We start from the raw sequence: 23404 nt of genomic DNA on the forward strand, positions 1-23404 counted from the left end.
GAATATATTGGTAAAACCTTTACAAGAGTATAACTTGCTTCCAATCATTTTTTACAGTGCAATTTAAAGAATAAAAAGAAAAAAAAAGAATTTTAAAAACGTAAACCCAACATTTCATATTCCTGATATGGGTCTGCTGTACCACGCACTTGTATGAAAAAGTATCCTGTTCTCTTGGTATTGCTTCCTTTGTGTGAATTCCCTGGGTTTTCCTGCAAGTCCCTATGCTTTCTAGAAATAAACTGACCACACTAAGCATGAGAGCACAGTATGGTCAGTTTTACGGCTGATCTGGGAACTCAGTCTGTCCTCCTCCAATGATCACACTGCACAAACATTCACTGGAAAGACCAGTGTCTGGTGTTTCTCCTTCCCCAACTCTTTGGACAGAGGAGAGATATATTATACACACACACACAAAGAGATATATATATATATATATATATATATATATATATATATATTAGTTTTTTAGATGTATACACAAATGTTTTAAAAATGCCTTTCATTTCCCATTTTAAACTGAATGGGTTGTTTTAAGGGTGCTGTTTCACATAAGTGGTTGTAAAGGTAAAGGGTCTTTTACCCTAGTGCAACTCCCCTCGCAGCAACACAACCCCGTCAAAAATATTTCACCTGAGCCTGATCTCAGTCCAGTGTTGTGCACACTGCAGCAGCTCTTCTACCCTCTCCCGTCTCTCATAGGCTTGGCTGAGAGCAGCAGGAGTCATTGGCTCCTGCTGCTCTCAGACAAAACCTATGAGCAGAGACGGAGCGGCAAAGCTGAGCTGGGTTGTGTGTCTAAACAGACGCGAACAGCTCGGCTTGGAAGCGGGCCTGCATGAGTGTCCCAACGGGAAGTGTCTTCCTATGGGGGACACTCAGTGGGGAGCGGAGTCAGGAAAACCGGCGGGGGACCCAAAAAGAGGCTCCTTTGTCCAAAACCATTGCACAGAGTAGGTAAGTATTTAAGCAATAATAATTGATTGTAGTTTGTCTCATCTCTTCCAGCATTATACAAACAGTCAATAATTCCAGAATTTCTATCTAGTCATATATGTACATCATATACACAAAAAAAGGATAGCATACCCCTGGACCAAGTCCCCATGATTCAGCAGATGTCCCAAGTGTGTCCGACAGTGGTACTGTTGGCTCGTGTTCAGCTCAGAAGTTTTTTGAACCCAAACTTCAGCAAGAGTATGCTGTGTAAAAAGAAAATGGAAAAGGAAATTATATATTTTTCTGTGACTATATGAACAAAATTAACTACTCTCCAAGCTCCATAGAAGTCTATGAGGGTATACTGCAAACAGGCAGCAAATGTGTGCATTGTACTGTAAACCAATTGTGACAGAACCTCAATGCATTTGGTGCCATTACCCAATAAGTAATCAGATGAGGAGGTGCAGGGCAAGTTACATTAGCACAATGTGAGTGCAGGAAAAGGGTAAGAAAACAGTTACTGCTGCCTTTCTATCATCTCCAACCAGTCTGCCCATTATCTTCTGCATCAACCAGGCATTTTCATCCACACAACTGCTGCTCACTGGATATTTTCTCTTTTTCGGACTACTCTATGTGAACTATAGAGATGGTTATGCATGAAAATCCCAGTAGATCAGCAGTTTTTGGAATACTTTGACCAGCCTGTCTGGCACCAACAACCATACCACATTCAAAGTCACTTAAATCCCCTTTCTTCCCCATTATGATGCTCTGTTTGAACTTTAGCAAGTGGTCTTTACTACATCTAGATGTCTAAACACATTGAGTTGCTGCCATGTGATTGGCTAGTTAGCAATTTGTGTTACCAAGCAATTGAACGGGTGTACCTAATAAAGTGGCCGGTGAGTGTACTTCAATAATTTAAAGAAGAATTCCAGGTATGGCTTTATTATACATCGGTCCAGCTTGGATCAACCCAACTAGGTGTATACCATACCTGACCAATTCCCATGGCAGTTGCACTTGCTTCTGGGTCCCGTGCATTTTTGAATGAATGCAAAGTGTTCTCTGATTGGACAAGGGAGAAATTGTGATGCCACCTCCCCACCTTTCCGCCTTGTCCATCAGAGAAAGCTTTATTCTGAAAATGCAAAGAATTCTCTGAATGCCACTCGTGTCAATAGGCTGACCTCCTGTGTTCAAGTAAGCAAAAGTGCAGTCGTTGGATACAGGACCCAGAAAGTGGAGGATCACTGAAGTAGCAGTGTCTATTTCACAGATTTGCAGCTTCCAAGGGGATATACATAGTTACAGTGGTTAAGCAGGAACAATGTAAATTTGTATAACACAGCACGGTCTGGAACTACTCTTTAAGCTGTAATTTCTCAAGGCAAGTGTTGAGTGTTCCAAGAGTGCACAGAATGGCAGAAGGGAGTTAGAACCTAGTGGTTGAGATCCACTGGCATATAACACAGTTCACATAAACAGGGTGTTGGGCCATGACCAAGCTTGCTGGGGGGGGGGGAAGAAGTGTGGAGTTATACCTTATTTGATCTCATTCCAGCGCCTGCTCCTTGTTTCCGGTCTCTGACAATATCTATGTCCATCACAATGAACTCCTCTAGTTGTTTAGGATGAAACAAGCTGTTAAACGGATGTCTCCAATATGTGTTCCCATCAACTTCTGTAACTATAAAAGGAGAAAAAAAAATTGTTTTCGTTATATACATATAGAAGAGATCATCTTGATTTAAATCTTATCCTTATGTGTTAATGTTCTAAATCTTGTGTGTTTATATACACAAGTTGATATGGTGGCAGAAATCCACGTTTGCTCATTACAAAAACATACAAAGCACCATTTCTGCTCTCAGTGCTACACAGCAGTTGCATTTTACTGCTCCTTCTTCTACAATGCAAGTCTATGAGTCATTGAAAGTAATGCAGTCTTTATGTGGGTGATCTGCTATCTGAACAGCTGTGTAGCAGCAAACAAAATATGGACCCGATGACAGCTGCTTCTATGGGTAAGCTAAAATTCTTTCTATTGAATATAACAAAAATATGGAAACATCAAAATGACTTTAGGAGAAATACTAACAAAACTTAAATATGTGCCCACATTTCCCTTCAGCTTTGATAAACATGAAAGCACTGAAAATCAAAGCGTTGTACATTCCATGGAAACCGGCCCTGAAATTCGCTTAGACTTTATTCTGAATTTGCTAGAATAAGCTAGAGAAGGTTCATTTTCAGGCAAGAGGTGAAGCCACTTATCCTCTCTTTATTACAGCAATAAAAATTTGGGTTGTCAAGTCTAATGTATTCAAGAAAGAAGTCACAAATTAGGCCTTTTAAAAACAATAAAATTGAACCCATGTGTGTAATAAACCCTCAATGCCCCTTCATCCCAAGCCAATCTGTTTTTGTTGCTGCTCATCTTGTTCTAGAAGTAGCACTCAGAAGGCCTATTTACAGACAGGCATTTCAGTTGCTCTTTGTTAATAATGCATTTTATCCTATTTCACCACAAACACTACTTGTCTACCAATTTAAAGCGATAGAAAAGAAAAAAAAAACAAAATGTGCCTTTATTGACAAACAGGTCATACTTATCTGCTCTGTGCAGTGGTTATGCAAAGGGCAGCCCTGGTCCTCTTATTCTGGGGTCCCCCGCCGGCACTCCTGGCCCCTCCCTCCTGCCGAGTGCCCCCATAGCAAGCTGTTCGTTCACACAAGGAGTGCTGCTCAGCCCCGTTCCCACTCTCTCATTGGCTCACTGGCTGTGATTGACAGTAGCAGAAGCCAATGAGGAAGAAGAGACCAGGGAGAGTCACTGCTCTCATGCCCATCGCTGGATCGAGATAGAGCTCAAGTATTAGGGGGAGCAGCACACAGAAGGTTTTTACCTTCATGTGTAGAATGTATGAAGGTAAAAAAATCTTGAACCTTTACAACCACTTTAAAATATATGCGAGTCCTCACCTTCTAAAACAACCCATTTCATTTAAAATAGAAATGAAGGCCAAGACATTTTTGTATACGTACAAAAAAAAAATGTTATATTATATATCTCAGAGAGCTGGGGAGCAGAACACAAGTATACCGGTCTTCCCAGTGAATGTCTGTGCAGGCATGTCAGGACAAGTCTCATCATTGGAGGAGAGCAGGCTGAGTTCTCAGCACAGCTAGAAAACAAACCAAAGAAAGGGGGAGGGGGTTTGTGGGAAAGGGGAGAGGTGGTCACCAACCCTCGAGATCACTTTCAAGGAGGGGTCTGATGCCAGGAGATCTTTGTACATTATGGAGTATTGGAACTGTGTCCAATAGAACCATGTCTTTCATCATTCATCATGGTGGCACAGGGACATAGTGAAGTCTCCCATAGTGGTAATATTGTTTACTGCTTTGATCCATTGGCTAATTGAAGGAGTCTGTTCTGATTTCAAGTTGGAAGTTGGATACAGGGCGCCGCGGCATATAGTAAGTATTACCAGAGATGTACAATATTTCCACCATGATAAAGGTGCTAAGGTGTAGCAGACGTGCAGCGGGATCATTTTCCAGGGAAATGTCTGCAAAACCAAGGATCACCGCACACACCTTAGGTCAGGGGTCTGGCAGCCCTCCATCAAAAATTCAGCAAAACTACAAGTCCCATCATGCCCCTGTCTGTGGGAGTCATGCTTGTAACTTTCAGCCTTGCAATGTTTCACGCCAGTTTGAGACTCCTGCCTTAGATCAAGTGTGGTCAGTTTTAAATAGGAAAGCAGAGTGACTGGTAGGCACACCATTTATTTCACAAAGAGAACAGGATACATTTTCAAGTACATGATTCAGCAGGCACATATCAAGAATATAAAATTCTGGATTGACATATTCTTTAACGTTGACACAAGCAGTAATGTCAATGTGAAGCATAAACAATGGTGAAATGCTGTCAGATTAGCAAAAAAAAAATGTGACAAAAAGATATGCCACTGTGGGAAACATTCTTTCTTCAACTTGCATTGGGAATAAATAATGAAGTGTATAGCATGGAGTTATTGGAGTGAACTAGGGAATCTGTGATTTGTAATACCAGTATTTCACATGCAGGTGGCACTGAAGGCAAATATCTGACAACCTAATCAAATGAGTGGGAGAGCTAGCCATGAATACACATAGCATTTTTAAATATTTGTGTTACACTAAATAAAATGTAAACTGTATATTTCTAGATTATTCACTAGACAGTGTCCTCTATGGCTTAGAGTAATTACTCTGATACTCAATTACCACCACTGAGAAAGTATACCAGCCACATAGAGTATCTTGTCTTGAATCAGTCTGAAACGCACCGTACAACGCGTAGCACTGACCAATCATTGTGTAGCAATGCAAAGCAACCATGTAGAGGACATTTTTTTGGGCAATATGAACGGTTTTATTGAAGGAAGAGAGGCAGCGATTTGATCAAATCCAATGCAAAAATGTAGCCATTTTTGATTTGACTAAAAACCAGGGCACAATATGGGGGACTACCACAGCAGGTTGACAAGTGAAAGAACTTTCCAACAGTATACAACCTCTTTACCGTGTTATTTATAAAGTCTCCAGTTTTTTCACCTTAATGTATTAAGGTGAAAAACCTGTGCTGCAGCTGCCCCCTTTTTTCTTACCTGATCCCATCCGTTCCAGTGATGAGCATGAGCCCAGCAGCTCCGGCCACTGTCTCTGTCCTCATTGGATAGATTGATAGCCATTGGCTCCCGCTGCTGTCAATCAAATCCAGTGACACAAGAGCGGGTGACTGTGGTGACCGAGTCCTGCGGTCTGTGTCAATGGGATGCAGCAGTAGGACTCGTGAGCACGCCCGCATGGATACCCCCATGGAAAGCGGATCTCTGTGGGGGCATCTGATAAAAAGGAGGAGCCAGGAGCCCAGCCGGGGAACCCCTGAAAAGGAGGATTGGGGCTGCGCTGTGCAAAACTCTGCCACAAAGCAGGCAAGTATAACATGTTTGTTATTTTAAAAAGAAATATATATATATATATATATATATATATATATATATATATATATATATATATATATATATATATATATATATATAAATTACAATCACTTTAATGTAACAGCACTGATATCCATGCAGTACTGAAGACATTTTAAAGCTGAACTCAAGGAAGATAAGAAAAACACCAAGTAAAATGCAACCATGTAGTCACTACATAAAATTCTAAAAGGTAAAGAAAAAAAAAAGAAAATACATGTTATACTTACCTGCTCTGTGCAATGATCACAGTTCCATAATCAGCCGTATAAGAGCTGGGTGAATAAAAACAGCAGTACACTGGCCTTTCCAGTGGATGGCTGTGCAAGGGGTGTCAGGCCAAGTCTGATCATTGGAAAGTAGGCTGAGTTCCCAAAACAGACAGAGAACTGACCATGCTGTGGTCTGCTGCTTACTGTGGCCAGTTTTTTTAATAGGAAAGCAGAGGGACTGGCAGGAACACCAGGTATTTCACACAAATAAAACAATACAAAAAAGAGAGCAGGATCATTTTTCATACAAGTATATGTACAGCAGGCACATATCAGGAATATGAAATCTTCGGTTTACATATTCTTTAAATCTAAAATAGTTATTCAGCATGGATGGTTTATATTTTAACAGAGAAGGATAGGAAGCCAGGACAGTGCGCACAAACTTAAGGGCGTGTCACCTGATCTGGCCATGAATATATATATATATATATATATATATATATATTTTTTTTTACCTACATTTTTGTTGTCAACCCCTGGGCTGTGGCCTTTTTGCAGCCGGCCAGCATGAAAGAGCTGGGTGGATGGAAGAAGCAAGCGGGCAGGCAAGCAGAGGTGACATCTCTCACTGCCCACCCCACATGAGTGCTCTCCTGCGGCTCCTCGCAGTGAGAAAACTGAGCATAGAGCTCTCCTTGTTCAGTGGCACAGATTCTCCCCCTCCCCGGACAGCTAATCAGGAATGGCTGAGGACAGAGCCAGCCAAAGGAGTCCCGGATCATCCCTCTGCCAGGTGAGACCGGCTGCAACATGAGGAGGGAGACACCCTGCTACATCCAGAGAGGTGAACCCACAGAGACGGTATAAGAACAGGAAGGTGGGACTTTATATGGGGCTATTGATTTGTGGGGGTGAAATAATTAGAAAATATATTTACAGGTAATTGGCATAGAGTCTGACAATACAAAACAACAATGCTAATAGTAGAAAAGGTTCAAAATGTTTATATTATATACATATACACACACAATATGGTAATTAAGTATATTTTCTAATTATTTTACCCCCACAAAACAACAGCCTCATTTGAAGTCCCACTTTCCTTTTTCTTATACCTGAACCAGGGATGGAATTACATACTGTATGCTTCATTTAATGTCCCAAACTCCCCCCAATTATTCCATCCCATAGAGATGTGAGGTCAAAAGTGACAGGTGAGCTGTGTGTGGGAGTAAAGGTGGGGTGTGCTGAGACTTGTAGTTCAGCTGTCTGCCTGACATACCACAAGGGGCGCTCCACTGACAGTGCTTGCTGGATGTCTGTCAGTGATCACCCTGAAAATGCTGAGTGCCTGGCTGTCCCCGGGGTCCAATCCTTCTTGCCTGGGAGCAGGGAGCAGGGAGCAGCGTGTAGCCAGTGACTGCACAGCTTCAGATCTACATTTGGAGGGGTTCAGGCCACCATGGCAGCCAGACACCTGCCATTTTCAGAATGAGCACTGACAACCTCCATATTTTTCTCCATTCTACAGCCAGGACCGCTGCTGCTATTCTGAATGGGGTGAGGCGAAGGCGCATTTGGAACCCACCACTGCACAGAGGCCTGCCTCTGTCCTAAATGGACCAGTGCTGCCACCAATTCAGTGGTGGCAGGTAGCGTGGTAAGGGACATTCTACACCTGGTGACAGGCTATGTGGCAGGTGGCATGGCAAGTGACATTCCGCATTTGGTGGAAGGTGACATGGCAAGTGACACGTTCAGGGCGCCCACTGATTCTGCATTATTGTGAGTTGAACTAATTACCATAATGCAATAATAGAAATAATGTGCTTCAATTACCCTGACACCATATCAAGCATGGTGCCATGAGGATTGAAGCGCAAACACCAGACATTGCCCGTGAAAAATAGTTTAGCCCCCACGTGACCCACCTCCCCCAGTCCTTGGCATAATTTTCTTCTATGCAGGCGGTCCCCGGTGCCAAAAAAGGTTGGTGACTGCTGTTATATAGCAGAAAATAATAAATGTTTTTTGTTCAAAATCATCTTGTAATTCCTTATTTTTTGTCATAGCACAAAAAATAAAAATAAATGCAGTGGTGATTAACCACTAGGGATCCGCACTAATGACGGCTACAGCGCGAACCTCCTTTGCCGGTACAACGTCTATTGACGTCGTCCCATGCACGAGCGGCCTGCGCGCCCCCTGAGGGGCGCGCTCTGTGATCAGCGAGTCTATAAGACTCGTCTGATCACGGATCGGAGCAAGGGGTCGATCCCGACTCCTTACCACGTGATCAGCTGTCAGCCAATGACAGCTGATCATGTGATACAACGGAGCCAGTAATCGGCTATTTTTCCTATTTAACCACTTCAGCTCCGGACCAATAAACACCTTAAGGACCAGAGGTCTTTTTGCAATTTCGCACTGCGCTGCTTTAACTGGTAATTGCGCGGTCATGCAATATTGCACCCAAACGAAATTTGCGTCCTTTTCTTCCCACAAATAGAGCTTTCTTTTGATGGTATTTGATTGCCTCTGCGATTTTTTTTTTTTGCGATATAAATGGAAAAAGAGCGAAAATTTTGAAAAAAAAAGATATTTTCTTCTTTTTGTTATAAGAAAAATCGAATAAACTAAATTTTAGTCATACATTGAGGGCAAAATTTATTCAGCCACATGTCTTTAGTAAAAAAAATATCAATAAGCGTATATTTTTTGGTTTGCGCAAAAGTTATAGCGTCTACAAACTAGAGTACATTTTCTGGAATTTACACAGCTTTTAATTTATGACTGCCGATCTCATTTCTTGAGGTGCTAAAATGGCAGGGCAGTACAAATCCCCCCCAAATGACCCCATTTTGGAAAGTAGACACCCCAAGGAAATTGCTGATGGGTATGTTGAGCCCATTGAATATTTATTTTTTTTGTCCTAAGGGATTGAATAATGACAAAAAAAAAAAAAAAAAAAATTTTTTTTTACAAAAAGTTGTCACTAAATGATATATTGCTCACACATGCCATGATTATATGTGGAATTGCACCCCAAAATATATTCCGCTACTTCTCCCGAGTATGGCGATACCACGTGTGTGGGACTTTTTGGGAGTCTAGTCGCGCACGGCACCCCGAAATCCAATCACCACCTTCAGGATTTCTAAGGGTGCAAATTTTTGATTTAACTCCTCACTACCTATCACAGTTTCGAAGGCCATAAAATGCCAAAATAGCACAAAACCCCCCAAAATGACCCCATTTTGGAAAGTAGACACCCCAAGCTATTTACTGAGAGGCATGTTGAGTCCATGGAATATTTTATATTTTGCCACAAGTTGCGGGAATATTACAAACTTTTTTTTTTTTGCACCAAGTTGTCACTAAATGATATATTGCTCACACATGCTATGGGCATATGTGAAATGACACCCCAAAATACATTCTGCTGCTTCTCCCGAGTACGGGGATACCACATGTGTGGGACTTTTTGGGAGTCTAGTCGCGCACGGCACCCCGAAAACCAATCACCACCTTCAGGATTTCTAAGGGTGCAAATTTTTGATTTAACTCCTCACTACCTATCACAGTTTCGAAGGCCATAAAATGCCAAAATAGCACAAAACCCCCCAAAATGACCCCATTTTGGAAAGTAGACACCCCAAGCTATTTACTGAGAGGCATGTTGAGTCCATGGAATATTTTATATTTTGCCAAAAGTTGCGGGAATATTACAAACTTTTTTTTTTTTTGCACAAAGTTGTCACTAAATGATATATTGCTCACACATGCTATGGGCAGAAGTCAAATTACACCCCAAAATAAATTCTGCTGCTTCTCCCGAGTACGGGGATACCACATGTGGGGGACTTTTTGGGAGCCTAGCCACGTACGGGACCCCGAAAACCAAGCACTGCCTTCCGGATTTGAATATAAAATGCTATAAAAAACAAACTAACCAGAGTCACCCGTAACACTTATACGGTGATCAGTGGTGAAAGGGTTAACTAGGGGCAATCAGGGGGTTCAAATTTTTATTAGGTAGTATATGGGGGTCCCTGGCGCTATATAAAAACCTGACGGGGAACCTAAATAACTAACTGGCTAACCAGCGTCACCAGTGACACTTATACTGTGATCGCTGGTGAAAGGGGGTGAAAGGGTTAACTAGCAGCAATCAGGGGGTTAAAACCATTATTGGGTAGTATATCGGGGTACCTAGCGCTATAAAAACCTGGCGGTGAACCTAAAAAAATAACTAGCTACCTAGCGACTGTAGCGACACTAATGCAGCGATCAGAAAAACGATCGCTTAGTGACACTGGCAAAAGGGGGTGAAAGGGTTAACTAGCGGCAATCAGGGGGTTAAAACCATTATTGGGTAGTATATCGGGGTACCTAGCGATATAAAAACCTGGCGGTGAACCTAAAAAAATAACTAGCTACCTAGCGACACATGCAGCGATCAGAAAAATGATCGCTTAGTGACACTGGCAAAAGGGGGTGAAAGGGTTAACTAGCGGCAATCAGGGGGTTAAAAACATTATTGAGTAGTATATCGGGGTACCTAGCGATATAAAAACCTGGCGGTGAACCTAAAAAAATAACTAGCTACCTAGCGACACTAGCGACACATGCAGCGATCAGAAAAATGATCGCTTAGTGACACTGGCAAAAGGGGGTGAAAGGGTTAACTAGCGGAAATCAGGGGGTTAAAACCATTATTGGGTAGTATATCGGGGTACCTAGCGCTATAAAAACCTGGCGGTGAACCTAAAAAAATAACTAGCTACCTAGCGACTGTAGCGACACTAATGCAGCGATCAGAAAAACGATCGCTTAGTGACACTGGCAAAAGGGGGTGAAAGGGTTAACTAGCGGCAATCAGGGGGTTAAAAACATTATTGGGTAGTATATCGGGGTACCTAGCGCTATAAAAACCTGGCGGTGAACCTAAAAAAATAACTAGCTACCTAGCGACTGTAGCGACACTAATGCAGCGATCAGAAAAACGATCGCTTAGTGACACTGGCAAAAGGGGGTGAAAGGGTTAACTAGCGGCAATCAGGGGGTTAAAAACATTATTGGGTAGTATATCGGGGTACCTAGCGATATAAAAACCTGGCGGTGAACCTAAAAAAATAACTAGCTACCTAGCGACACTAGCGACACATGCAGCGATCAGAAAAATGATCGCTTAGTGACACTGGCAAAAGGGGGTGAAAGGGTTAACTCTAGGGGCAATCAGGGGGTTAAATCTTTATTGGGGGGTGATAGGGGGCTACCCTGGACCTAACACTAACTGTCCTGACAGTTTTTACTGTCACAACTGACACTGAATGCATTGATCAGTAAAGAAATGATCAATGCAATCAGTGACACTGACTGGGGGGGGGGGGGTATCGGGGGGCGATCGGGGGGGGGATCGGGGGGGGTTTGTGTGCCTGTGTGTACCTACATGTCAGTGTAGTGTTGGTGCACACTTACTTTTACTCTTCTCCTCGTAGTCCGGTCAAAAAGACCGCCCCGAGGAGAATGACATCACTTCCTCCTTCCTGTGTAAACAATACACAGGGGAGGAAGCTTCTCATTGGCCAGGAGCGATCCAGAGGGGGTGGCCGAAAACCAACGGCCATCCCCTCATCACGGAGCGCTCCTGGACCGAATCGGACCGCCGTAAACAGCGGGAGGGGGTCCGATCGGACCCCCCACCCGCTGGAAGGCAATCACGTAGATGTACGTGATTGTGCCTGCCTGTGCCATTGTGCTGACGTACAATGGCAATACGGCGGTCCTCAAGTGGTTAAAAAAAAAAAAAAAAAAAAAAAAAAAAAAAAAGGAGCAGATCACCGGCGGCCGTGATCGGAACATCAGTCCCGATCACGGCCAGCTTACCAGTGCCCACCTGCCCCCTGCCAGTGCCACCTCAGAAATAAAAAAAGTGCCCCCCCATCAGTGCCCACAGTGCCACCCATCAGTGCCCACAATCTGCCTCAACAACAGTGCTGCACCACAGTGCCACATATCCGTGCCCATCAGTGTCATCTACCAGAGCTCATCAGTGCCGCCCATCAGTACCCATCAGTCCCATCTATCAGTAGTACCCATCAGTGCCACCCATCCGTGCCACCTTATCTGTGCCCATCTTTGGGCATCAGTGCCGCCTTATCTGTGCCTATCGGTGCCACCTTATCTGTGCCTATTAGTGCCGCCTTAACTATGCCTATCAGTGCCCACCAGTGCAGCCCATCGGTGCTCACAGGGCCGCCTCATCAGCACACTTCAATGAAGGAGAAAAATGACCTGTTTGCAAAATTATATAACAAACTATTAAACATGATTTTTTTTTTTTTTGCATTTTTTTTGTTTTTGTTTAGCAAAAAATAAAACTCCCAGCTGTAATTAAATACCACCAAAAGAAAGCTCTATTTGTGGGAAAAAAATGATAAAAATGTCATTTGGGTACAGCGTTGTATGACCGCGCAATTGTCATTCAAAGTGCATCAGCGCTGAAAGCTGAAAATTGGTCTGGGCAGGAGGGGGGTTTAAGTGCCCTGTAAGCAAGTGATTAAATACCAAAGAAAGCTCTATTTGTGGGGGAAAAAAAAAATAAAAAATTACAAAATGTTATTGGGGTACAGCATTGCATGACTGTGCAATTGTCAGTGAAAGTAATGCAGTGTCATACCCAGGGTGGATTTGATTTAAATCACTAGTAAAAAGGCTTGATTTAAATCACTCAATTTAAATCATACGTTTTAAAGATAAAAAGCAACTGTCATCTCTGTCCCACTGCGCCTCCTCCTCTGACCCGCTGTTGACTCACCGACAGCCTCATTCACTTTAATGGGACAGCTGGTGATGCAGCAGTGACACAAGGTGAGGGATGTGGCGGCAGCAGGTGAGTGGATGCCCGCTAACAGGCACTGCCATGATGATCTGAAATGATATTTGCTCTTTAAATGTAAGGACTCATTCTTACTGGTAGTTAGAATCTTTAATATTTTCAAATAAAATGAAGGTTTCCTGTTTACAAAAATAAGCTGTCAGATTAGTAAAACAGCGATATCAGAACCAATTCAGTCATACAGTTTGTATGACCAGGTTTGATCTTTTATGACCTCCCGGTGAGTCATCTGTGAGCTCTGAGTAATTTTGGTATGCTTGCCACTCCTGGGAAGAGTCACCATTGTTGCAAATTTTCTCCATTTGTGAATATTGGCTCTCACCGTGGTTCACTGGAGTTTCAAAGCCTTAGAAATGGCTTTGCAACGCTTTCCAGACCGATACACGTCAATTACTTTGTTGTTCATCTGTTCTTGAATTTCTTTAGATTGTGGCATGATGTGTTGCTTTTTTAAATCTTAGCCAGCTTCTATTCAGGTGATTTCTTGATTCAACAAGTCTGGCAGTAATCAGGCCTGGGTGGTGCAAGTGATTTCATTCATGATTTAGCAAGGGGGGTTTTGGCAATTACTTTTTCACATATAGCCAGGCAGGTTTGGACAGATTTTTTTTCCTCTCAATAAAATCATCTTTTAAGAACAGCGTTTTGTATTTACTCAGGTTACCTTTGTGTAATACTAAAATTTGGTTGATGATCTGAATCATTTAAGTGTGACATAAATTATATAATTTTTTTTTTTTTTTCTCAACATAATATACATTTTTTATTAGAATATTGAATTTTTTATTTTCCTGTATGGGAAAAAAAAAAAAAAAAAAAAAAAAAAACAGTCACAGCACCATAAGTGCCGGTTCACACTTGTGCGATGCCAGACATCTCATGTAATTCACAGCGCACTGCTGTTCACATTACATGCGATGTCTGTGCGGGTGCGATGTCAGCCATACAGATAGTATGGCTGATATCGCACCGCATTCGGTCCAAACACGCACAGGACCCTTTTTTTGTTCGGACCAGAATCGGATCGCATGTGTGTTCACACATATGTGATCCGATTCATGTCCGAACTGTCAGTTCGCAGTGTGATATGCAAGCTGAAATGGGGGTGTCGTTAACATATAATGACACTCCCCATCAGATCGCATATGGCAGTGTGAACTGCCGTGCGTGTCAGGTAAGATGCGGGAACCTGCAGTTGATTCGCAGGGTTCTCGCATCGCACTAGTGTGAACCGACACTTAAGAACCGCAGCCACATCAGAACATCACAGAGCATCATTCTCAGGTGACACTTACTCTGCAGAGTATTGGGATCTATCAGATGAATGGTACTTGTTACTCGAACACACACACAGATTTGATTCATGTTCCCAAGGCTTTGAGCTAGCTTTGGCGAGAGACACACCACATTATCCTGCATACAAAATGAAAAAAAAAGCCAGTAAATTATCAGTTTTAGGTTTACAAGGCAAATATTTTATACACAATTTACACAGGAATCAATACTCTCCACCAGTATATCAGGAAACCAACCTGTTAGTTCAACCCTTTACAAAACATTGCTGCTACAGGTTCTTTGGAGTTCTTAGGGTAGACATAACATCCAGATAATAATGAGACAATTACAGCAATTAAATTAATCACCTTAAAGCGGGGTTCCACCCTAATGTGGAACTTCCGCTGATCGGAACCCTACCCCCCTCCGGTGTCACAATTGGCACCTTTCAGGGGGGAGGGGGTGCCGATACCTGTCAAAGACAGGTATTTACACCCACTTCCGGGTATAGACTCCCATGGGAGTCTATGCCATTTCCTGTCCTGCCGCGCTGTCTGCTGGGACACACACGGGTCCCAGAGACAGCGCGGACAATTCCTATTGCGCTGTGCCACTCGTACATGCGCAGTAGGGAACCGGGAAGTGAAGCCGATTCACTTCACTTCCTGATTCCCTCACCTAGAATGGTGGCGGCAGCAGCCGAGAGATAGATCAGCCTCGGCTGCCGGCATCGCTGGACCCCAGGACAGGCGAGTGTCCATTTATTAAAAGTCAGCAGCTGTAGTATTTGTAGCGGCTGGCTTTTAATATTTTTTTTCCGCAGTACAGTCCCGCTTTAACGTACACCTGTTTCCAGATTATGGGCATTAAACTGTTTACCTATTCCCAACAAACAGTAAAAGCGCTCTAAAACAATCAATAAAGAACTGAAGCAGGTTTGCAACTCTGTATGCGTTAGGTAAACTATAAATAATATAAACTACTACATAGAGTATTTAAGTAACTTGTTTTTCAGCATAAATTGGGCCTTGATTTGGTCAAAAAAGGTAATCTCTCTTCTTGCCATTGCCATAACCACCAAAAAAAAACATAAGTTCTTCTGGGGCAGGTTTTGCTCAGTGATCACAGCGATGGCCAATCACAGGCTCTCACAGCGACGTCAAGGCTCCGGATCAATAGTACGAGACCTGCAGATGTCAAAGGTTGATCTCTGGGCTGGGGAGCATGATTCCAGCACAAACACTGGTGCGCATATTCAGTATGAGCACCACCTTAGAAAAAGGCCCACTTTCCGTGACGCTGCATATATGTGCAACGCCAACAGCAACAGATCTTCTCATTAACATTCTTCTAACTCCCTCTTACGCAATCACATATACTGTATTTATCAGCGTATAACACACACTTTTTTCCCCTTAAAATCAGGGGAACTTCGTGGGTGCATGTTTTACGCCGATCCCTGACGATCACGCCGATCTCCGCTGACTGTGAGCGGAGCGATCACCGCCGAGATACACATAGCAGAGTGTACTCGGCTAGGCTCGACTCTGCTCAGTCACGCCCTACGATGGACATAACACAGGTTCTAATGGCGGGACTGGGCGTGACTGAGTGGAGACAAGCTTAGCAGAGTACACTCGGCTATGTGCATCTCGGCGGCGATCGTTCCGCTCCGCCCAGTCCCTGCGATCTTGGTGGCGCCAATTTTAAATCCATCCAGTAACACTGACAAGGGTGCAATGGCACAGACAAGGCTGCAATGGCACCAACAAGGCTGCATTGATGGGCATTTAAATGTAAGTTTTTTTTTTCCCCTTAAACTTCCCTCCTAAACTTGGGGTGCATGTTATACACCAATACGGTAATTTTTGTTTTTGCATTTATGCGATACCTTATTTTTGTTGCAGTCCCCCTGTCACTTCCTTACTCCTCACCTATGAAAGGGTGACCTACCCTTGATTGCCTGCACCCTCCTGAGATATCCAAATCACAGATCCTACAAGGTTGCAGGGTCAGTAACAACCAAAGTATTTATGAGATTTCATCTCTATAAAGATGTCAGCTATGCATCCTACAATAAATGTTAATTTCCTATCATCCACTGCATATTACATGAAGTATAAAATAAAGGCTGAAATTAAAGTATATAGCCTGGCTGTTAAAATGAGAGAATTTGCAGCATGGCAATGAATGACACAGATACAGTCTGCAGTAGAAACAATACATTTCATGTACTAAAAATGGGATTGGGAACTAGAGAGAAAAAAAATAGGATTTTTTGTACTCGCCGTAAAATCCTTTTCTCTGAAGTTCATTGACGGACACAGCATCTTCATCATGACCTTAGGGTTATATCACCCCTTTAGGAGAGGACTAGGCAGAACATGTTAAACAGCAAAAAAAACTGCACAGTACCACCCAGGGGGTGGTCCTACTAGCTATAACCCCTCACACTGCATCCAGCAGCTCAGTACAAACATAAAATAGGAGGGGTGGGTGCTGTGTCCATCAATGAACTTCAGAGAAAAGGATTTTACGGTGAGTACAAAAATCCTAATTTTCTCTTTCGTTCATTGACGGACACAGCATATTCATCTCATCTTGACCTTAGGGACATCCCCAAGCGGTGTCAAAAAAATGAGGGGTGGGAACAGCAGGAAAATAACCCCACCCATAACAACCAGAGCTCCTCAACGGAGGAGGTTGCAACCTTAAACAGCCGCCTACAAAACCTTGCGGCCAAAGCAGGCATCTGAAGATGCGCTCACATCAACCTTGAAAAATTTAGTGAAGGTGTGAACAGACGACCAAGCGTCTGTTTCTCCCCCTTACACACCTGAGAAACAGACGCTTGATGTCGCAAAGCCCAAGAGGCACCAATTGCGCTGGTAGAATGTGCTGCGACACAGGAAAGGGAGGCGCCCGCCCCCTTATGGCATAAGCCTGAACCACAATCTGTCTGATCCACCCAGAAATGGTGGCCGACGAGACCGCCAGGCCCTTCTTCTGACCAGCCACCAATACAAACAGAGAGTTCGACCTCCGAAAAGGAGCTGTAGCAGACAGATACACCCACAGAGCCCAGCCCACATCCAAGGAATGCAAAGCAACCTCTTTGGGGTGTGCAGCGGTGGTCGAACCGGAGGGGCCACATGTCATCAAACTCTCCAATGAATGAGTCGTCAAGGTTCACTGAAAAAAAAAAAAAAAGAAGAAGAAGACAGCCAAAAGATGATATCTGCCCCTTAATGGTGCTTAAGGCAAGTTTCTGATCCACTCCTCGCTGCAAAAACAGCAGAATCCTGGAAACTGAGTATGTGCTAGGAGATCCACATCTGGCATACCCCAGATGTGCAAAGGAGCCAAAATACATCTGGATGCAGCGACCATTCCCCTCGATCCAGCATCTGACGACTTAGGTAGTCCGCTTGCCAGTTTTCTACCCCCAGAATGTACATGTGCTGCTCTGCCCACCGCAGGATGTGAGCGACCTCCAATGCTGCAGTAGAGCTCCTTGTTTGTCCTCAATGATTGACATGCATCACTGCCATGATGTTGCCCCATTGGATCCTGACTGGACACCCCTGAAGCCTCTGTGACCATGTAGAGAGGCACCGCCTGATCGCCTGAAGCTCCAGCACATTGACCCTGGGCCGACTGTATGCCATAAAACTCCCCCCCCCCCCCAACCCGGTCAAGCTGGCGTCCATTGTGATCATCGTCCAATGAAGAGAAAGGAACGACTTCCCGGACCGAAGGGCCGGCAACCTTAGCCACCAGAGCAGGGAGTCCCTGACTAGCTGGCTCACCTGAATTTGACAATCCAGGGACAATGGGGATTTGTCCCATTTGGACAGGATCTCCTTTTGCAAGACTCAAGTGTGGAATTGAGCATACGGTACCATCTAGAAAGTGGCTACCACGAGACCCAGGACTCGCATGCAAAAAAAAACACAGCGACGACAACCTGTGGGACCACCAACAACTTCACCGCAGCTTGAAGAGTCTGCAGCTTGTCCAAAGGGAGAAAGACTCTGACCTGAGGAGTCCAGAAGCAAGCTCAGGTACTCCAGGTGTTGAGTGAGCACTAACACCGACTTCTGGAGGTTCAGTACCCAACCAAACTCCCGAAGAGTTTGCATGGTGATTGCCACATCCTCCCTTAATTCTGAGGCAGATGCTGCTCTCAGAAGGAGGTTGTCCAGGTAACACACGATTGCGATTTCTTGCTGCCTTAGAAAAGCCAGAATTGGGGTTAGCCCCTTGGTGAAGACCCTCGCTGCCTACGCCAGGCCAAAAGGGAGAGCTACAAATTGTTAGTGCTTGTCCCCGACTGCAAATCGCAGAAACCTCTGGAGGGCGCTGGGAAAATGGCCGCCGGACTTCCAGAAAATGTCCGAAAGGAAAAAAACTGGCTGTAGCTAGTTAAAAATGGCCGCGGGGCGGCCTCCCCACATGGCACACACACCAAAACACCCCACCGTGGCCCAGAAACAGGGAAGAGGATGAGCGGACCCCCCCCCCCCCCCCCAACGCAGCCCCCCGTCAGGACCCAGAGCCCCCCGGCCAGGTAGGTGCACCGCACACCCCATGTGCCCAGTCACACAGTGGCCCATAGCATGGGGAGTAGGGAAGGGACAGGGAGAGAATAAAGGGAGCGCGAGAGACCCCCTAGTTGACCTCCAAAGGAATGCTCAGCTGCTTCATCCTGCCGAGACAGGTGGAACCATACTAAGCCCTCCTGTGGAGAACGCTGGATGCATTCCACGGATAGACCCATCACCCGAGCATTACTGAGTGGCTGTCGGCAACAGCACACTGTGACACGGACAGCAGTAGCCCGGTCATATGTGTGCCCCGGAGCATATAGCTCACCGCCCCCCCCCCCTGGATCAGACGGGGCACGTCGTGGGCGACCCAGCACATCTGGGTCCTGACGGGGGGCTGCGTTGGGGGGGGGGGGGGGGGGTCCGCTCATCCTCTTCCCTGTTTCTGGGCCACGGTGGGGTGTTTTGGTGTGTGTGCCATGTGGGGAGGCCGCCCCGCGGCCATTTTTAACTAGCTACAGCCAGTTTTTTTCCTTTCGGACATTTTCTGGAAGTCCGGCGGCCATTATCCAGCCTGTCACCCAGCCCGGCTGTTGATTGTAGATCACAGGAATCAAAAATGCAGAAAAAAGAAAATTCCCAGGACCAATATTCCCACCGGGAGCCAGGTGCTTCTACACTAGGCAGAAGAAGAAAAAAACTGAGCTGCTGGATGCAGTGTGAGGGGTTATAGCCAGTAGGACCGCCCCCTGGGCAGTACTGTGCTGTGCTGTTTTTAACTTGTTCTGCCTAGTCCTCTCCTAAAGGCACGCTATAACCCTAAAGGTCAAGATGAAGATGCTGTGTCCGTCAATGAACAAAAGAGAAAAGGTGTTTATACAGCTCCGTAAAGAGGTTACCATCTTTCAGCAGGCAGAGATGAGACTCCCTTGAGGATGAGTGTGTCAGACATCACAGAAAATAAGCCATATTATAGGACAGTGAGAGCTAGTTTGAACTGGCTGCACAAAAAGTATTAAAATGAACCTTTGATGGGGCGTGGCCTGAGATGCAATGGAGTAGGACATCTGCAGTAGGAGCTCCGCTCGTCCACACTCCTGCAACCTCTATCCTGCAACATCCTGCCTTGGTGCTGTGCCTGGACGTCCCTGCCTTCTCCCCCGCAATACTCCTGAAGCCATCCGCCCGTTCGGGCGCTGCGCGGGCCGTTCTGGTAGGATTTCCCCGTTCGGGGACGGCCTGTAGGAAAGTCCGCGGCTTCGGCCTAGGCGCTGGAGCGGCGGCCATCTTGCTACACCAGGTGGCGACTCTCGGGCCTCCCCAGCCCTCTAGACTACTCCGGAGCTGCCCCGCAGCCCCCCTGGCTGCCGGATCGCCCTCGGCCGCGGGACCTATTTTTCGGACGGAGACTGGTGGGACAGTCCGCGGCTTCGGCCTGGTCCATCTGCCGGCGGCCATCTTGCTACACCCGAGGCGGCCTCCACAGACCTTTATGACTGCCTGAAAACTTACATCTCTCTGCTGTGGCCACTGATTGCTTTCTACCACCTGTGAAGTGCCCCTTTATCCCCCTGCGACCGGTGGGACAGCCTGTGGGACCGGCCTGGGCCTAGGAGCAGTGGCCATCTTGCTATACCCGCTGAGGTACTGTGCCCGGTGATCTGTAACCCCCTGACCGTCCTGTCCCCGGGTTATTCCCGCTGCAGCCGCTGATCCTCTTGAACACGGTCCATAACCTTAATTGCGGCACTGTACAGCTGTTAGCGGGGAATTTAAGAGGTTGGCCTAATACACAGCGGCCATCTTGGCACACCTCGGACCACTTCCGGACCATGTCCCCACCTAAAAAGTCAGCCGAGGCCGCTGACAAGCTTGCCAGGTACCGCCGCCATGAGGAGCACCGGGCCAGGGATGGCGCCGGAGCTCCCTCTGACGCAGACCACTCTGCGTCAGCCACTAACCAAGTCCTCGATGCCACCGCCCTGTGCCAGAGCACGCTCACCTTCAAAATTGAGGAGGTCAAAATTGATGTGTCCCTCATCCGGCAAGACCTCTCCACCCTCCGGGACCGCGTGGCGGAGACAGAGACCCGCATCAGTAGAGCTGAGGACATCATACACCCCCTGCAACACACCACTGATGAGGTACGCCGCCAGCTGCAACAGCTTAGCGCAAAACAGGACGACATGGAGAACTGCCTTCGGAGGTGCAATCTCTGCTTTATTGGCCTCCCTGAGTCGGCTGAGGGCAGCGACCCGGCGGGTTTCCTTGAAAATCTCCTGACCTCCACCTTCGGCAGAGAGGCATTTTCGGTGATGTTCGCGGTGGAGAGGGCCCATCGCATTCCTGCTCGTCCTCCTCCCCAGGGAGCCCCACCGTGCACCTTGATAGCAAAATTTCTTAATTTCCGGGATCGCAACAAAATCCTCCGCCTGACCAGAGAAAGGGGTAATATCCCTCATACCAATACGCATGTGGCAGTATTTCCAGACTTCTCCAGCGAGGTACAGCGGCAGCGTTCCAGGTTTCAGGATGTTAAACGACGCCTTCGGGTTCTACACCTTAAATACGCAATGTTGTATCCTGCGAAACTTCGCGTGGAATACGAGGGCCGAACCATCTTTTTTGAAGATCCTGCACTGGCGTCCACCTGGATTGACCAGAGGGAACACCGAGACTGAACATGCTACCCTACCTGGGCGCCCACGACTTTTTGATTAAGCCGTTGATGGGCCCGTTACAACTGACGGCCCTTTGCGGAAGCTGGGGGCTAACCCGGAAATTCCTTTAACACTAGTTCCGGCTCTTACAGCACGCTTATCGACTCCGGGCGACCTTGCCAACATGCGCTCCCTGCCTCCTTTATACCTGCGGAGCGCCTGGGGAGGACCGTGGGCTACATGACGTCCACACCTTTTCTACTATACTTTAAGCAATCATCCCTATGGCGGGCAGAGCTACCCCCTGCTCAGCCATGATGGTGTTACACCTTTTTGGCTCCTACTCCCCAAGCACCCTTCAGAGAAGAAGTCGCCCCCCTAGGATTTTTTGGATTTTTGTGTACTTCTTCCTCCCCCATTTGTTTGACTCTTTTTTCCCCCCCTTTGTTTTTTCTTTGTTGCCATGGGTATCTATGCCCCCCTGCAATCAAGTTCCATGCCTCCAATGGGTCCTACGCATTGGATGTCCCCTGTTGGTACCCGGTTATGGGGTTTGATGTCCAAGCCGTGTTGGGGTGGCGCCGGACTGGGTGGGGGAGGGAATGTTGTGGTTTTTTATTTTTCTTACACCATTATGTTTACAAACATTTGTTTATGCTGAAGGTACTATGTTAAAATTTTACATGCACTATGGGTATTGGCTGCTATTGTGTTTTATGCTAACTGATATAGCCGTGACTGCTCTGCTGACTCTAGTACACCTCTGGTTTATTGTATGCGCCCTGCATCCGCCATGAGCTCTCTAAAGTTCTTTACGTGGAATGTCAGAGGTATGCGGAATAAGATAAAACGAACCGCCGCCCTGGCATTCCTTAAGTCCCAGCGTGCTGACATAATTGCGCTCGTTGAGACCCATGTTACTGGCCATCTTCAATCCTCTCTCAAAAAGCCATGGATAGGTTGGGCATACCATGCCACCCACACCTCATACTCCAGGGGGGTTTCGGTCCTAATTGCTAAAAGGGTGCCGTTTGACCTAGTGCTGCTCCAGACGGATCGGCAGGGCAGATATGTGTTTCTACATGCCACCATTAACGGATCCCCTATTTTGATACTAGCCTGCTATGTCCCCCCTCCCTATAATACGGTTGTAATTAAGGAGGGCCTTGCATTTATGGCACAATACCCCTCGGTGCCGGCAGTGTGGATGGGGGACTTTAATATGACCCTCACTCCCGCTCTGGACCGAATGGGCACACCGGACTCCCCTACTGACCCTCCAGCCCATACTAGACTACATCGTATATGGACCGACTTTGCCCTTGTGGATACTTGGCGACACAGGTATCCGCATGCTAAAGCATATTCGTGCTTCTCCGCTAGCCATAACACGATGTCCCGGATCGACTTCATCCTTATTTCACAGACCTTGACACCCAGACTGGGAGATGTGGGCTTCGCTCCAAGAATCCTCTCGGACAAAAAAAAATAAAAAAATTAACCTTTGATAAACCCCAAATCATTTTCTGTGCACCTGGTAAGACCTTTGAAATATTTAATACACAGGGAGTCAACTTGCACCTGAACGGTAAAGCAAATCTTTCTTCAAAAGAAACATGGAGGCTGCAATTGTCGACTTCCAATTCTGCAATGCTAGTTGCCTGGCTGTCCTGCCAACTCCAATGTTTTAATACTTTAGATCACTAACCAAAGGCAATTACGTAGATAAGAACTTCTGCCAGCATAGACAGTAATGAAATACTCACAGAAGAGTAGAAGGCCATTATGAAAAATTCACCTTGAAACAAAGCCCTCTGCTGAC

The 23404-nt window shown here is 45.8% G+C and overlaps 1 protein-coding gene across 1 annotated transcript in view; it reads right to left on the reverse strand.

The window, feature by feature from the left end:
- The window catches only part of NMD3 (NMD3 ribosome export adaptor), an 85346-nt gene that overhangs the window by 23929 nt on the left and 38013 nt on the right, over positions 1–23404 (reverse strand). The window contains exons 10-12 of the mRNA XM_077488055.1: positions 14396–14513; positions 2493–2638; positions 1093–1205 (exon numbers count right to left, since the gene is read on the reverse strand). Coding sequence (XP_077344181.1) covers positions 1093–1205; positions 2493–2638; positions 14396–14513 — 377 coding nt within the window. The remainder of the gene's footprint in view (positions 1–1092; positions 1206–2492; positions 2639–14395; positions 14514–23404) is intronic.

Source organism: Lithobates pipiens, unplaced genomic scaffold, assembly GCF_037356315.1.
Source record: "Lithobates pipiens isolate NorthernLeopardFrog02 unplaced genomic scaffold, aLitPip1_a1.2 Scaffold_18, whole genome shotgun sequence".
Classification (NCBI taxonomy): domain Eukaryota; kingdom Metazoa; phylum Chordata; class Amphibia; order Anura; family Ranidae; genus Lithobates; species Lithobates pipiens.